Source organism: Staurois parvus, unplaced genomic scaffold (genome assembly GCF_062004578.1).
Source record: "Staurois parvus isolate SC_StPar_1 unplaced genomic scaffold, SC_StPar_1.0 ptg000154l, whole genome shotgun sequence".
Classification (NCBI taxonomy): domain Eukaryota; kingdom Metazoa; phylum Chordata; class Amphibia; order Anura; family Ranidae; genus Staurois; species Staurois parvus.
The window spans coordinates 7,779,264-7,795,932 of NW_028317950.1; the positions used below are offsets into that span (position 1 = coordinate 7,779,264).

The 16,669-nt window shown below is 39.7% G+C and overlaps 1 protein-coding gene across 1 annotated transcript in view; it reads right to left on the minus strand.

Annotated features, from left to right (window-relative positions):
• The window catches only part of WAS (WASP actin nucleation promoting factor), a 42,339-nt gene extending 26,850 nt beyond the window's left edge, over window positions 1–15,489 (minus strand). The window contains exons 1-2 of the mRNA XM_089675007.1: window positions 15,333–15,489; window positions 9,013–9,147 (exon numbers count right to left, since the gene is read on the minus strand). Of these exons, the coding sequence (XP_089531133.1) occupies window positions 9,013–9,147; window positions 15,333–15,446 (249 nt within the window). The 5' untranslated portion in view covers window positions 15,447–15,489. The remainder of the gene's footprint in view (window positions 1–9,012; window positions 9,148–15,332) is intronic.
• Window positions 15,490–16,669: the final 1,180 nt, after the last annotated feature.

Below are 16,669 nucleotides of genomic sequence, written 5' to 3' on the forward strand. Positions count from 1 at the left end.
GCTGAAAAATAAAATAGTAAAAAAAAGAAAAAATGTAATAAAAAAAAAAAAATCGACACATTTGAAAAAAAAAATACAAATGCAATTATTATTATTATTTTCACCAAAGAAATGTAGCAGAATACATTTTGACCTACATTTATGAAGAAATGTTATTTATTTGCAAGATTTTATAACAAAAACAAAGAAAAGTGTGTTTTCTTTTTAATTTTCATGTGTTTTTTGTTTTATTTATTTTTTCAGTGGTGAATAAATACCACCAAAAGAAAGCTCTATTTGTGTGAAAAAAAATGATAAAACGTTCGTATAGGTACAGTGTTGCATGACCACGCAATTATTCAAAGTGCGACAGCGTTGAAAGCTGAGAATTGGCCTGGGCAGGAAGGGGGTATAAGTGCCCGGTATTGAAACGGTTAAGCTACATTTACTCGGACATTTGCATCTGACAGCAGCTGAACCAGTAATCTGCACCAGAGAAAGATAACATATTTCCTGCAGATAGTTGTGGTTTGTAAATGAGTTTCACTGTGTTTAGCTACGTCAGCATTTTCAGATGTTATGCCCCAGGTACCTCCTGCTCCACTTTGTTGTTAGTTTTCTGAGCAAGGGGTTAGAGGTGTATCATTGAAATGGAGTGTAGGGCAAAGATGGTACTTACCATTGAGTGCCTGCTTGAGAGGAGAAGAAGATTGAGGGTAGGTTCACACGCACGGCACTGCTTTCAAAAACGCACCTCACTCCCCCCCGCTTTCCTTTCATTTCTTTTCTCTAACCCTCCCGAGGTAAGATTCAATGGACCATGGGAGGACTTTGGCAAATGATATTTTCCCTGTACCACTGATGATACACTCTTTTTTTTTGTCTGTTTTTTTTTTGTCTACTATCTAATGATTATACCTAAGATACCTTCCTGTATGTTTCTGTATTTACTTGTTAAAATTCTAATAAAGAAATACTGAAACTAAAAGGCACCGCACTAACCTACATGGCATCGAGGTACCATGCGATTTGGTGCCGGCAAACGTACTGCATCGCCATCTGCATTTGGGGTGCCGTTAACAATTACTTTGCACCTGCATGCAGATCATAAGGGCAGTACAGTAACCTGCAGTGCTAGAAATGCACATGGAACTTTGCCTTTTCCACACCGTATTCTGGTATGAGCTGGCTCTGAAGCAGATAGAGAGGCAGAGAGAGGCAAATGGGTACATCCTCTAACATCAAGCATCTAACTAGGGCAGTGATGGTGAACCTTTTGTAGCCCGAGTGCCCAAACTGCAACCCAAAACCCACTTATTTATCGCAAAGTGCCAACACTGCAATTAAACTGGAGTACTGAGGCTTTAGTTTAGAAAAAACAACCCATACATTAACATCTTTTTTCTTAAAAGAAAAACACAATAACAGAGCTTCCACTGACCACCAGTGCAAGGGGGCAAAGTTCCACTGACCACCAGCGCAAGGGAGCAAAGTTCCACTGACAACCAGCGCAAGGGCGCAAAGTTCCACTGACCACCAGCACAAGGGAGCAAAGTTCCACTGATCACCAGCACAAGGGGCAAAGTTCCACTGACCACCAGCACAAGGGGGCAAAGTTCCACTGACCACCACCACAAGGGAGCAAAGTTCCACTGACCTCCAGCACAAGGGGGCAAAGTTCCACTGACCACCATCACAGGGGGCAAAGTTCCACTGACCACCAGCACAAGGGGGCAAAGTTCCACTGACCACCATCACAAAGGGACACACTTCCACTGACCCCCAATGCAAGGGGACAAAGTTCAACTGACCACCAGCACAAGGGGGCAAAGTTCCACTGACCATCAGCACAAGGGGACAAAGTTCCACTGACCACCAGCACAAGGGGCAAAGTTCCACTGATCACCAGCACAAGGGGCAAAGTTCCACTGATCACCAGCACAAGCTAAAATCTTGGGTTAATAAAAACAAATGTATTAAAACTCACAGCTGGTCCAATATATACAGTGGGGATCGAAAGTTTGGGCACCCCAGCTAAAAATTTGTATTAATGTGCATAAAGAAGCCAAGGAAAGATGGAAAAATCTCCAAAAGGCATCAAATTACAGATTAGATATTCTTATAATATGTCAACAAAAGTTAGATTTTATTTCCATCATTTACACTTTAAAAATAACAGAAAACAAAAAAATGGCGTCTGCAAAAGTTTGGGCACCCTGCAGAGTTAATATCTTGTACTGCCCCCTTTGGCAAGTATCACAGCTTGTAAACGCTTTTTGTAGCCAGCCAAGAGTCTTTCAATTCTTGTTTGAGGTATCTTTGCCCATTCTTCCTTACAAAAGTCTTCCAGTTCTTTGAGATTTCTGGGCTGTCTGTCACGCACTGCTCTTTTAAGGTCTATCCATAGATTTTCAATTATGTTGAGGTCAGGAGATTGTGAAGGCCATGGCAAAACCTTCAGTTTACGCCTCTTGATGTAATCCCCCATGGATTTCGAGGTGTGTTTAGGATCATTATCCATTTGTAGAAGCCATCCTCTCTTTAACTTCAGCTTTTTCACAGATGGCATCAAGTTACCATCCAAAATTTGCTGAAATTTTATTGAATCCATTTTTCCTTCTACTCGTGAGATGTTCCCTGTGCCACTGGCTGCAACACAACCCCAAAGCATGATTGATCCAACCCCATGCTTAACAGTTGTACAGAGGTTCTTTTCATTAAATTCTGTGCCCCTTCTTCTCCAAACGTACCTTTGCTCATTCCGGCCAAAAAGTTCAATTTTAACCTCATCGGTCCACAGAACTTGTTTCCAAAATGCATCAGGCTTGTCTATATGTTCATTTGCAAAGTTCAAACGATGATTTTTGTGGTGAGGACGTAGAAGAGGTTTTCTTCTGATGACTCTTCCATGAAGACCATATTTGTACAAGTATCTCTTTATAGTGGAATAGTGTACCACAACTCCAGTGTCTGCCAGATCTTTCTGGAGGGATCGTGCAGTCAAACGTGGGTTTTGAATTGTTTTTCTCACAATCCTGTGAGCTGTTCTGTCTGATATTTTTCTTGGTCTTCCAGATCTTGCTTTAACTTCCACTGTTCCTGATGACTGCCATTTCTTAATTACATTCCGAACAGAGGATATTGACATCTGAAAACGCTTTGCTATCTTCTTATAGCCTTCTCCAGCTTTGTGAGCGTCAACTATTTTCAGTTTCAGTTTTCTAGACAACTGCTTAGAAGAACCCATGGTGCTGATTGTTGGGGTAAGGTCAGATGAGTCTGGGCATTTAAAACCTTTGAGATTGACATAACCTGGTCTTCCCAGACGATGATTGAGAACAATACATGACACTGGCAGGTCTCAGCTTTGCAAAGGGGGCAGTGCATGCTATAAATTCTGCAGGGTGCCCAAACTTTTGCAGACGCCATTTTTTTGTTTTCTGTTATTTTGAAAGTGTAAATGATGGAAATAAAATCTAACTTTTGTTGACATATTATAAGAATGTCTAATCTGTAATTTGATGCCGTTTGGAGATTTTTCCATCTTTCCTTGGCTTCTTTATGCACATTAATACAAATTTTTAGCTGGGGTGCCCAAACTTTCGATCCCCACTGTATATATCCTTGGCAGCGCACTGACCAACCATGCGAAAGCTCGGACTAGTCGTGGCTAATGAGTTGTTATCATGTTATTTGATGCTCGGCTGCTGAGGCGATGCTCAGGCGACTTGGCTCGCATGCCAACAGAGAGGGCTCTGCGTGCCTGCTGCGGCACACGTGCCATAGGTTTGCCACCACTGAACTAGGAGATATTATGTCCTGATGTATGGGGAATGAGGAAATCAGAAGCTATTCTGAAACATTTTACAACTTTACCAGAATGTCAGTGTCCACCTTTGACAGCTTACTAACTATTTCTAGACCACATGAATGAATGCCAACATGAGAATGTATGAGAACCAACGTGACAACAAATACCTACATTTAGACATGTGTGAATGTAACCTTAGTTGCCAGTTGTTCCCTCTGGCCTCTCTATTTCCTCTTCTCAGTAGAATGTCAGGCTCACAGAATTGAAAAAGTTCCCAAATATGTATTTATGTTACAGGCCAAGGCTGGCCATAGGGTGCACCGGGCATTTGCCCGGTGGGCCAGGGCCACTAGGATAGGAGGGGCAGCAAGGGTGGCATATAAAGGAACTGATCCATCCATTTCCCTCCTGCCATCGCTGAATGCCAGTTTCTTCTCTCCCTCCGGCAGGCATTCAGCAGGTGCAGGAGAGAAATGAATCGGTTTCTCTATATCCTGCCCCTCCTATCCATCTTCTTTCTGCTGCCCCCAGGTCCCTGTGTGATCTCCCAGCCCCCCTACTCCACTGCAATGCTGCTGGGTTCCCCCTCCCCTTTCCCGCTGCCTGCTGCGTGGGATCTGTCAAGATGGAGAGCGAGGGAGGGGCCAGTAAATATGTCATTTATATATTATATTATTATTATTATGCAGGATTTATATAGCACCAACAGTTTGCTCAGTGCTTTACAATATAAAGGGAGACAATACCCACATGGGAGAAAAATTAATCTGAAGTATATTCTAAAAATATTCTTCCCAAATATATTGACATATATTTGAAATACTACATTTTTGGCCATATTCAATATATTTAAAAATATATATCATATATATATATATATATATATATATATACTGTATGTTGAAATGCATTTTTATTATGAAATATATGAAAAACATTTTCAAATATAGTGTATATCTTGAAAAATACAAATCTACATTTTTGGAATGCATTTACAAATATATGTAACAATATATGTTAAAATGACATTTTTATATGTTAAAAAAAATCTGAAGACTATGTTAAAAAAAATATATTTTAAAAAATATTTTTCACATTTTTGTAATAAAAAAGCATTTCAACATACAGTATATATATATATATATATATATATATATATATATATATATATATATAAATATATTGAATATGGCCAAAATTGTAGTATTTCAAATATATGTCAATATATTTGGGAAGAATATTTTTGAAATATATTTCAAATATATTTTTCTTCCATATGGGTATTGCAACAATACAGTTCAATACAAGAGGGTTAGGAGGGCCCTGCTCCTTGGAGCTTACAGTCTAAGAGACATTTACTGGCCCCTTCCGTGTCTGGATGGACAGTTAGTGACCGATCACTGACTCTGTCCATTCATAACTGAGGCTGTGTTAACTATACTTCAGTTGATGAATGAACTGGAAACTCTGTACAGTGCTGCTGAGGCTGCAGGGATGGAGAGTGAGGGCTGTGTCCTCAATCTCCTTTCTCTGTCTCAAAGCTGAGATGTCAAGAGTTTAAACAGACCCCTGATATCTCACCAAAGATTCCCCCCACGGGGCTCCTCAAAAATTGTAAAAAATAAGAATCTAAAAAAATAAATAGGATGAAATGGTAAAAAATAATAAACAAAAAACTACCAACACCAATGGTGGAACTATCAGTGTTGCAAAGGTTGCACTTGCGTCCCAGCCCTAATGTTCTTCCACTAGGCTCCAAGGGAAGGGTTCCCAGGGCTGCTCAGTCTAAAATGCCTGGGCCTTTTTTTGTCCCAGCCTGGGCCTGATATGTCTCAACATTCCTGATCAGACTTAACCCATGGGTAGGCGGAATGGGGATTTATCCAATGTAAGAGGAGGAACTGAATTTATTCTCTCTCCAGAAAAGGAGGACAAGGGGGCACTCTTTACATCTGGAGGAAAAAAAATTTAATCTCCAAACATGGAAAGGTTTCTTCACAGTGAGAGCTGTGAAAATGTGGAATAGACTCTCTCAAGAGTTGGTTCTGGCCAACTCAGTGGATTGCTTCAAAAAAGTCCTGGATTCTTTCTTAGATACACAGAATATAACTGGATACTAACATTTATAGGTAAAGTTGATCCAGGGAATATCCAATCACCTCTCGGGGGATCAGGAGGGAATTTTTGTTCCCTGCAGGAGCAAGTTGGATCATTCTTTGCTGGTTTTTTTTTTGCCTTCCTCTGGATCAACTGTGGGTATAGGATTATAACTATTTTTTTTCTCTTTTAATGGTTGAACTGGATGGACTTTTGTCTTTTTTCAGCCAGACTAACTATGTAAGATGCCTATATGAAATAATATACCCAGCTTCAAATATACCATTCTTGGAGCAAACTATATACCGACTGACTTCTCACGATTATTACCTTCATAAAGTTGGGAAACTCCTACTCTCCTTGCATGCTGTGTGACTTAATTGTTCGTATTTCCAGCTGATTGAACTACAATAACAACACTAGAACTACTTACTGGACAATTAATATGCTTCTGGATGACCTGGATGCAGGGGCGGACTTACCATTTGGAAACTTGGGCACTGCCCGAGGGCCGGGGTCAGTAGGGGGCCCCATGAGATGCCCCTGGTACCTTTTTCATAGGCTTTTTTGAGTTTGGACAAGGACACAGGGGACCCATGAGTTGTCAGTCCGTCCCTACCTGGATGGATGTACTTTTGCAAATGCATTGAGGAAGAAAGTAAAACAGGAAGGAAGCACTAGTCGCTGTGAGTGGATGAGACTTCAGCTGAAGGGGCCACATGAAATGTCAGGCAGATTTGCTCAGATGTGTCACCCCGGGATGTATTCTTTTCTAGTCTGGGTGCTCTGTGTAGGATTCGGTTTTATTCAGTGAGCAACCTTGTGTCATATACCAGGGTCATGGAAATGAGCATTGCTACTGGATGGCAGAATGTGGTGGCCAGAAACACAGAAGGAAGTTACAAAACACATTATAATTTGTGATTTTACAGGGGAAATGTAAATAATTCAGATCATTTAAAAATGGAAAGCTCCTTTAGGTCTGGTTCACGCTACATGCGTCTCAGTTGCATTTTTTCTGCATCAAAAATGCACAGAAAGTAGGTTATATGGTTGTCAATGTCATAGTTCACATCAGTGCTTGCAGTTCCAGTGCATTCCGGGTGCAGCAAAAAAAGTAGAACAGGCTGCATTTTTTTCTGCACAGAACTGTACTGGAAAAAGCATCAAAAACGCACCGGAACACACCAAACAAGCACTGGAACGCACATGTCCCTATTTAAATTGAAGAAAAGGAAAGAGGAAAAATGAACTAAAATGCATAAAAAAACGCACTGGAAAGCATCAAAAACACATAAAAAACACACATGCAAAAATGCATCTGGACTGCGTTGCTATAGTGTGAACTGGCCCTTAGGGCTAGTTCACACTACATACGGTTCAGTGCACTTTTTTTCTGCGACAAAAATGCATGCAGTGTTTTCCATGTATTCCAATGGCCATAGTTCACACCAGTGCAATCAGTTCTAGGCAGTTTCCAGTGTAGAAAGAAAAGTAGAACGTGTTGCATTTTTTCTGCACAGAACTGTACTGGAAAACACAGCAAAAACGCATCAAGAAAAAGAAAAAGGAAAGAATGAACTGGAATGCATAAAAAAACACACTGGAACACGTCAAAAATCATCAAAAACCTGCATGCAAAAACACATCTGGAATGTATCTGGACTGCGTTGCTATAGTGTGAACTGGCCCTTAGGTCTAGTTCACAATAGATGCGGTTCAGTGCACTTTTTTTCTGCATCAAAAATGCATGCACAGTGTTTTCCATGTATTCCAATGGCTCCGGCCCACACTAGTGCAGTCAGTTTCTGGTGCAAAAAAAAAAAAGTAGAATGTGCTGCATTTTTTCTGCACAGAACCATACTGGAATATAGCAAACGTGTGTTGTGAACTGTAAGCAAAAACGTATCCGGAATGCATCCAGAGTACGTTTTTGTAGTGTGAACAGGCCCGAAGGCTAGGTTTACACTAATGCGGTATGGTATTCGTGCAGGAACTGCACCGCATTCCTCTGCAAATCACATACTATTTGTGTGTGGTGTGATTGGACATGTGTTAGTAACGTTGACATATCATCAGAACTACTTTGTACATCCAGGTGAATTATACCCTGTTTTTTTCAGGACAAATTGGGCTTTCATTTGGTGGTAAATGGTAATGGATAGCTCCTAATTTTTTTTTATTATCAAAGGAAAACTGGCCCAAAATAGTAAAAAAAAATAGTTTTTTTAATTTAGCTGTGTGTTTCTTGTTACGACCATAACCTACCTCCATTGAACAACCCAAAATAAATTCTCCAGCTCTTGACGATCGCAACGATACCATATATGTGTATGTTATTTGTTGTTTGTACCCGTAGTACAGCCCAGAAACAATAGTGTGCATTTTGTTTTTGTCTTTTTTTTTACCTAAAACACACTGACACATTAACGCTAACTGACACTGATACCCATTTTTTAAAATCCTGACCTTTGACCCCCGTCCTTGACCAAAACACTAACCCTGGTACTGAACTAGATCAAACCTTGATCTAGGTATTTTTCTTTATTTTTCATTTATTTTTTAATATTTATTTATCTTCTGTTTTTTTTTTCTTTTTTACAAACATTTTTTTTATCTCTATGTCAGGAGTTAGAGAGATACAACGTGATCAGTCAAGGGGGCCGCTGCACAGTGACTGATCACTGTGATAGCCAATCAGAGGCTATCACAGGGATCACGTGACCCGGAATCGGGAGTCCCGAGTCCCGATCATTAGAACGGGACCTGGGGCTCTCAGTGACACCGCGGTCTCTGTGCTGGGAGCACGCCGAGCGGCGCGCTCCCAGCACAAAAACAGGTACGCAAATATGCGGCCCCATGGAAAAAAGCCCAGTTCCATGAGGCCGCATACTTGTGTGCCATCAGCGTCAAGGGGTTAACATACACACCCGCATCGGTTCACAGGGTGCGATTCTGTTGCGGTGCGGAATTTGAACAGAAAACGCTGCAAATTCCACACCGCATCAGTGTGAACCCAACCTTAAGGTTGTGAATTTAATGGAAAAGTGGATTTCTATTATTCTTGTTGGGTTTGCCTTATATAAATGCTCACTCTTACATATGGGCTGCAGAATGAATCATACCATAATATTGTATATCCGGATGAAGTAGGACCTTCTGGGGTTGTCCTTCACCAGACATAGAACTCCACAGCATTGCTTCACCCAATGCTCGTTGCTTGGTGCTAGGTATAATTGGGCCACAGTTGTTGCCAGTGCCTGAGAAGAAATGCATTAACATTAAACCCACTGGGTAAATGCAAAAATATACAATATTGTTATGGGTTGGTATTATAGATAGAGATATGCATCTTATTCATCATCGCATATTCCATGACCGTGTACACAGCATCTGGAATGTAATCATGGGGAGGTAAAGGGAGGCTTGCAGCAGAGTGACTTCCACATTAGGGCAGGAGTCAGCTCCTCTAGATTGCATGCAGTCTGTTAAGTCCTCATGCACACTGGACGTTTTTACAGCGGATGTTTTTGGCTTTTGTCGTTTTTTTCTACAGCCAGTAAACCCCCCAGCATGTTATCCTATGTGTCCATGCACACATAGACTGTAATCAACGTTTTTTGGCTGGAAAAAAAACCCAGGACTAGTGGGTTTCTAGAGGAGTTTTTTAGCTGTAAAAACGCTCTAAACCTGCAAAATGCAGCAAACCAGCGTTTTTTTTAACTTTTTTTTTATATAAATTTCTTTCATATGCTATCTATATCATACAAAACTGCCCAAATGTGAAAAAATAAGAAATATATCAAAAAATTTCCAAAAAATTAAGTAATAATATCCAAATAAAGTCAACATATAAAAATCATGCACTTGTGTCCTCAGAAAAATATAAAGTCATAAAAAGGTGATTCCAAATAACTCCAGGTGCTTGAGACTTCCAAATGGCTCCCACGAACAAAGTAAACCTCAAAAAAAGAAAAATTTACATGCATAATAAACCAATACATAAGTAATACACTGTGTAAAAATATATAATACATTGTGTAAAATATATAATATACTGTGTAAAAATATATAATACAATGTGTTAAAATTTATAATACAATGTGTAAAAATATATAATACACTGTGTAAAAATATATAATATACTGTGTAAAAATATATAATACAATGTGTAAAAATATATAATACACTGTGTAAAATATATAATACAATGTGTAAAAATATATAATACACTGTTGAAAATATATAATACACTGTGTAAAAATATATAATACACTGTGTAAAATATATAATACAATGTGTAAAAATATATAATACACTGTGTAAAAATATATAATACAATGTGTAAAAATATATAATACAATGTGTAAAATATATAATACACTGTGTAAAAATATATAATACACTGTGTAAAATATATAATACACTGTGTAAAATATATAATACAATGTGTAAAAATATATAATACACTGTGTAAAATATATAATACAATGTGTAAAATATATAATACACTGTGTAAAATATATAATATACTGTGTAAAAATATATAATACACTGTGTAAAATATATAATATACTGTGTAAAATATATAATACAATGTGTAAAAATATATAATACAATGTGTAAAAATATATAATACACTGTGTAAAATATATAATACAATGTGTAAAAATATATAATACACTGTTGAAAATATATAATACACTGTGTAAAAATATATAATACACTGTGTAAAATATATAATACAATGTGTAAAAATATATAATACACTGTGTAAAAATATATAATACAATGTGTAAAAATATATAATACAATGTGTAAAATATATAATACACTGTGTAAAAATATATAATACACTGTGTAAAATATATAATACACTGTGTAAAATATATAATACAATGTGTAAAAATATATAATACACTGTGTAAAATATATAATACAATGTGTAAAATATATAATACACTGTGTAAAATATATAATATACTGTGTAAAAATATATAATACACTGTGTAAAATATATAATATACTGTGTAAAATATATAATACAATGTGTAAAAATATATAATACAATGTGTAAAAATATATAATACACTGTGTAAAATATATAATACACTGTGTAAAATATATAATACACTGTGTAAAATATGTAATACAATGTGTAAAATATATAATACAATGTGTAAAAATATATAATGCACTGTGTAAAATATATAATACAATGTGTAAAATATATAATACACTGTGTAAAATATATAATACAATGTGTAAAATATATAATACAATGTGTAAAAATATATAATGCACTGTGTAAAATATATAATACAATGTGTAAAATATATAATGCACTGTGTAAAATATATAATACACTGTGTAAAATATATAATACAATGTGTAAAATATATAATACACTGTGTAAAATATATAATACAATGTGTAAAATATATAATACACTGTGTAAAATATATAATACAATGTGTAAAATATATAATACACTGTGTAAAATATATAATACAATGTGTAAAATATATAATACACTGTGTAAAATCACATGTGACCACTATCAGTGAAAAAGTGAACTAGTGTGTCAACTGTGACAGTGAATCACTCTCAGTGCAAAAGAAAACATCAAACAGCAAGTGTCAATATTTGTGTGCACTTCTATTTTGTAAGGAATGAATACCCTTACCAAAATAAAATACTAATCACGCCTTAATACCACCAGGGTATGATATAATTCCAAAGATCGCCCTCCTGAGAAAAAGGATCTTTGAGATGTCATCACAGCCTTATGGGTATAACTCCTAGATGTCATCTGGGTTAGTTAAGCCTGAATACTCCACACTCCTCCTGATACCAAGCTCTACCGATGTGTACACGCCATCACTGCGGTCACATGATTGGGAAAGGTCCCGATCGAAAGAGGAGATCGGAACCTTTCCGTGAGTACCAAACGTGTGTACTGGGAGCGTGCAGGGTGCATGCTCTTAGCACATATGTTGTCTTTTAATAGAACGCAAATGTGCGGCAGCTCGGCGTCTAGGCCCAGATGCCGGGAGGCCGTACATTTGCGTTTGGCCGGCGCCAAGAGGTTAAAATGCCCCGTATGCATGGAGCCTGAACAGGGGCGGAGTGACAACTCATGGGGCTCCCGGGCAATAGGGGATCATGGGGCCCCTGTGTCCTTGCCCACACTCAAAGCACACCCAAAAAAAGCCTATAAAAGGTACCAGGGGCATTTCATGGGGCCCCCTACTGACCCTGGGCCCCAGGGCAGTGCCCGAATGCTCGAATGGTCAGTCCGCCCCTGCGCCTGAATGCCATTCAAAGCCCCTGTCGCTAAATAAAATGTTAGCATACAGTCCTGTTCACACATTTTTTTTGCTTTGCTTCCAAAATGATACCCCATCCTGGTCCTTCTTTGATCTGGCATAGAGTTTCTGAGCTGGCCTCGGCCTTGGCGGATACTCCGGTAAATTTGTCATTGCAAAATTGTTTATTGGGATCTCCCATTTTGGGGATCCCAACCAACATAATGAGGCTAATTCATACTATCTGTGTCTCTACCCTATGGGCCATTGCTCTTCATTGGAAGACACCAGCAGTACCTTTGTCCTTTGTTTTGCGGAGACTTAATATGGTTCTGCTCATGGAACGTATTCAATATACAGATGGGAAGCAATTACTCAACAGAAAATTTGATGGTTGGAAGACATTTCGGCATTTATTGTTAGAATGATGGGTTATCATAGATTTATTGGCATTGTATCCTTGTTGGTTGGGTAGTTGCTCAGTATATCTTACTGCCTACCTCATTCACGTACTCAAACTTTCTTTTTCTGTGACTGTTTGATAAGACAGTTTTTTTACTTGTGTACCTTTTTCTTGATGTATGTTATGCTTCATGAAATGGTGCTGTTTTTGTTGTCTATCTTCTAATAAAAACATTTGTAAACAAAAAAAAAAATAAATTATACCCCATGTCGCTTTCTTGGTGTTTCAAAGCATCTCTGAAGCCTCCATAGAAGTCTATGACAAAGCTCGCTTGCAGCCCCTGCAGCTTTTTAGAGGCTTTTATTCAGCTTTAACTTTGCTTTGTTATGGTGGCATTGGAGGTATGAGATATCCCAAGAAGCACTGGAAAACCAAAAAGTGAACCTTTCCTTCCAGATTTAAAGCTAATTGAGCCACCGATGGCCTTTTAATTTCCAAATATGTGTACTATTGAGGAAAATAATATATTGGAAATAATTTATATATATTATATACAGTAAAAGGCTATTCTATCTGCGTATTCTTTCTCCCTTTTCAATGGATAACAGATTATGCTATCAGAAGTAACGGAACATATATTTATAGTTCATACACTATATAGTTAAAGGTTTGTGGACACCTGACCATAATAATACCACCTAGATGAACTTCATAGGCTGCCATAACCCCTAACCACCCCCCACGCCCCCCCCCTCGCTTTATGGCTATACCAGTCTCCATTCTTCTGGGTAGGCTTTCCATGAGATTTTGGAGCGTTTCTTATATTGTACTCTCAGAAAGACATCATCAGCAGTCACTTCCGGTCCATGTGTATATATTCTGGGAGTGTGTTGTGTAGACATCACATCTGGTGTGCAGCGTGGAGCAGCAGAAGGGTGAGCAGGGTCCTGACTGGACTAGGGATCCGAAGCAACTAGCAGATGGCATACATGGTGTGTAATATTGGAACACTATAGCAGAAGGTGAGCGGGAACCGGAGAAAGAGGACTGAGCGGCAGAGAATCAGCATTGCTGGGGAATCGAAGCAGCTCTGCTGATCCCCGCTCAGTAGTATCCCCCAGCTCTGCTGATCCTCCTCTCTCTCTCCGGTCCCCACTCACCTCCTGCTATATTGCTCCAATGCTGCGTATCACATGTGACCTTGCTAGTTTCTCCTGCTCGGGTCCCCCAGCTCTGCTGATCCTCTGCCCCTCAGTCCTCCTTCTCCAGTCCCCAGTCACCTTCCACTCTAGTGTTTCCATGTTGTACACCACGTGTGCCATCTGCTAGTTGCCCCGCTCCAGTCCAGACCCCGCTCACCTTCCTGCTGCTCCACACTACACATCACATGTGACCTTGCTAGTTTTTCCCGCTCTGGTCCCCCAGCTCTGCTGATCCTCTGCCACTTAGTCCTGTTTCTCCAATCCCCAATCACCTTTCACTCTAGCGTTTTCATGTTGTACACCACGTGTGCCATCTGCTAGTTGCTCCTCTCCAGTCCAGACCCTGCTCACCTTCCTGCTGCTCCACACTACACACCACATGTGACCTTGCTAGTTTCTCCCGCTCCGGTCCCCCAGCTCTGCTGTTCCTCTGCCACTTAGTCCTGTTTCTCCAAACCCCAGTCACCTTCCACTGTAGCGTTTTCCTGTTGTACACCATGTGTGCCATCTGCTAGTTGCTCTGCTCCAGTCCAGACCCCACTCACCTTCCTGCTGCTCCACACTACACACCACATGTGACCTTGCTAGTTGCTCCGCTACGGTCCCCCAGCTCTGCAGATCCTCTGCCACTTAGTCCTGTTTCTCCAATCCCCAGTCACCTTCCACTCTAGCATTTTCATGTTGTACACCATGTGTGCCATCTGCTAGTTGCTCTGCTCCAGTCCAAACCCTGTTCACCTTCCTGCTGCTCCACACTACACACCACATGTGACCTTGCTAGTTTCCCCGCTCCGGTCCCCCAGCTCTGCTGATCCTCTGCCACTCAGTCCTCTTTCTCCAGTCCCCGGTCATCTTCCACTCTAGCATCTCGATGTTGTACACCACGTATGCCATCTGCTAGTTGCTCTGCTCCAGTCCAGACCCCACTCACCTTCCTGCTGCTCCACACTACACACCACATGTGACTTCTGCACCAGACACTTACAGAATTTAGACATATGAACCATAAGTTACTGCTGATGATGTTGTACTAGTTCACTTGTTGGTTTGCCAGTGCATCCTGGGATATCTCATACCTGCAATACCTCCAAAGCAAAACAATGCTAACGCTGATCAAAAGCCCCTCAAAAGGTTCAGGAGCTTTTTCATAGACTTCTATGGAGACTTTGGAGATTTTTTCAAGCAACAAGAGAGTGGTATGGGGTATAATTTTTGAAGCAAAGCAAACGCAATGTGTAAGCTTACCATTTAATTTAGTGACAGGTGCTTTGAATGCATTTAAAAAAGCATGTTCAACGCCACATTTTGAAGCAAGTATAAACAAGCCCTAAATGAAAAACTAACAGGTTCTTGAGATTTTTTCACGGGCCTAATTCACAGGAGTTAGCCTGAATTTTTTAATCCTTGGGAACCTATATCTCGATTTTCTATTTATGAGTGCTTAGTTGATACTGTTTTTCTATCAGCAGGTCTGTAGGCCCCTAGAGTGATGGCACAGGAACCGGAGCCCACCCAGCATTTCTCCAACTCACCATGCATTTCCTTCCCAGCAACTGGAACACTTTAAGGTTCTCCTTCTCCAAAAGCAGGACAGAGGAGACATTTTCTTGGGTGCGGCCCGCAGTCTTGGTCGCTCCTCTGCTCATGGCTGGGCTATGTCTCTTATTGTGAGTGTAAAGTCACAGAAAAAGGGAACTTCCGTACAAAGTAGATTAAGGCAGAACGGAAGCTAAAAACCACCAGCAATAAAAAGGGCTAAGTGCAGAGGGAGGGGAAGTTGCATAAATTCAGCAATGAACCACTTACATGTCCATGTATAGGTCATGTGAGATACTGTCATATCTTAAATATGCCACGGCTGCCAAACTGGGTTTATTTATTAACATGGTGAAGCTCCTTGACTGATATCAGCTAATCGAAGCTTACATTTCAGCTGCTAATCTGTCTTTTTTTGGTTTATTGTCATTAGAAAAGAACTCAAATTGAAATCCTGGAAGTTTATTCTTATATTATCCTCCTGCAAATCAGAAAAAAAAGAGTGACAGCGGGGGTCCTGTACTGTATATTTTAGGTACTGTAGTATGGAGGAGGAAGTGTGTTGCCTACTAATAGGCAGGCAACTAATGAGCAGGGTGCAAGTGAACCTGGAATCTTCAGACTCTGAATAATGGTGCCTTCTTCTGACTATATAGTGTGAGAAATGGTTGCTGGGGGCTTTGATAGTGGGAAGAAGGTCAGGGTAGAGATTGTAAGGTAGTGATAAGAATGGGCCAACAGAATTCTGAATATTTTTGCAAAACAATTCACATATGGTATGTATTTATATTGTGTATTTTGCACTTTGGCGACCTATGCTAAGGCTCAGGGGCAGACTGACAACTCATGGCACCCCCAGGCAATAGGGGATCATGGGGCCCCTGTGTCCTTGCCCAAACTCAAAAAAGCCTATGAAAAAGGTACCAGGGGCATCTCATGGGGCCCCCTACTGACCCTGGGCCCTCAGGCAGTGCCCAAGTTTCCAAATGGTCAGTCCACCCCTGCTAAGGCTACTTTCACAGTGATCCGCTGAAAAACACAGCAAAAACGCATAGGCATCTTACATAGTTACATAGTCTGGCTGAAAAAAGACAAAAATCCATTCAGTTCAACCATTAAAAAAGAAAAAAAAAGTTATAATCCTATACTCACAGTTGATCCAGAGGAAGGCAAAAAAACCCAGCAAAACATGATCCAATTTACTCCGCAGGGAAAAAAAATTCCTTCCTGATCCCCCGAGAGGCAATCGGATATTCCCTGGATCAACTTTACCTATAAATGTTAGTATCCAGTTATATTCTGTGTATCTAAGAAATAATCCAGGCCTTTTTTA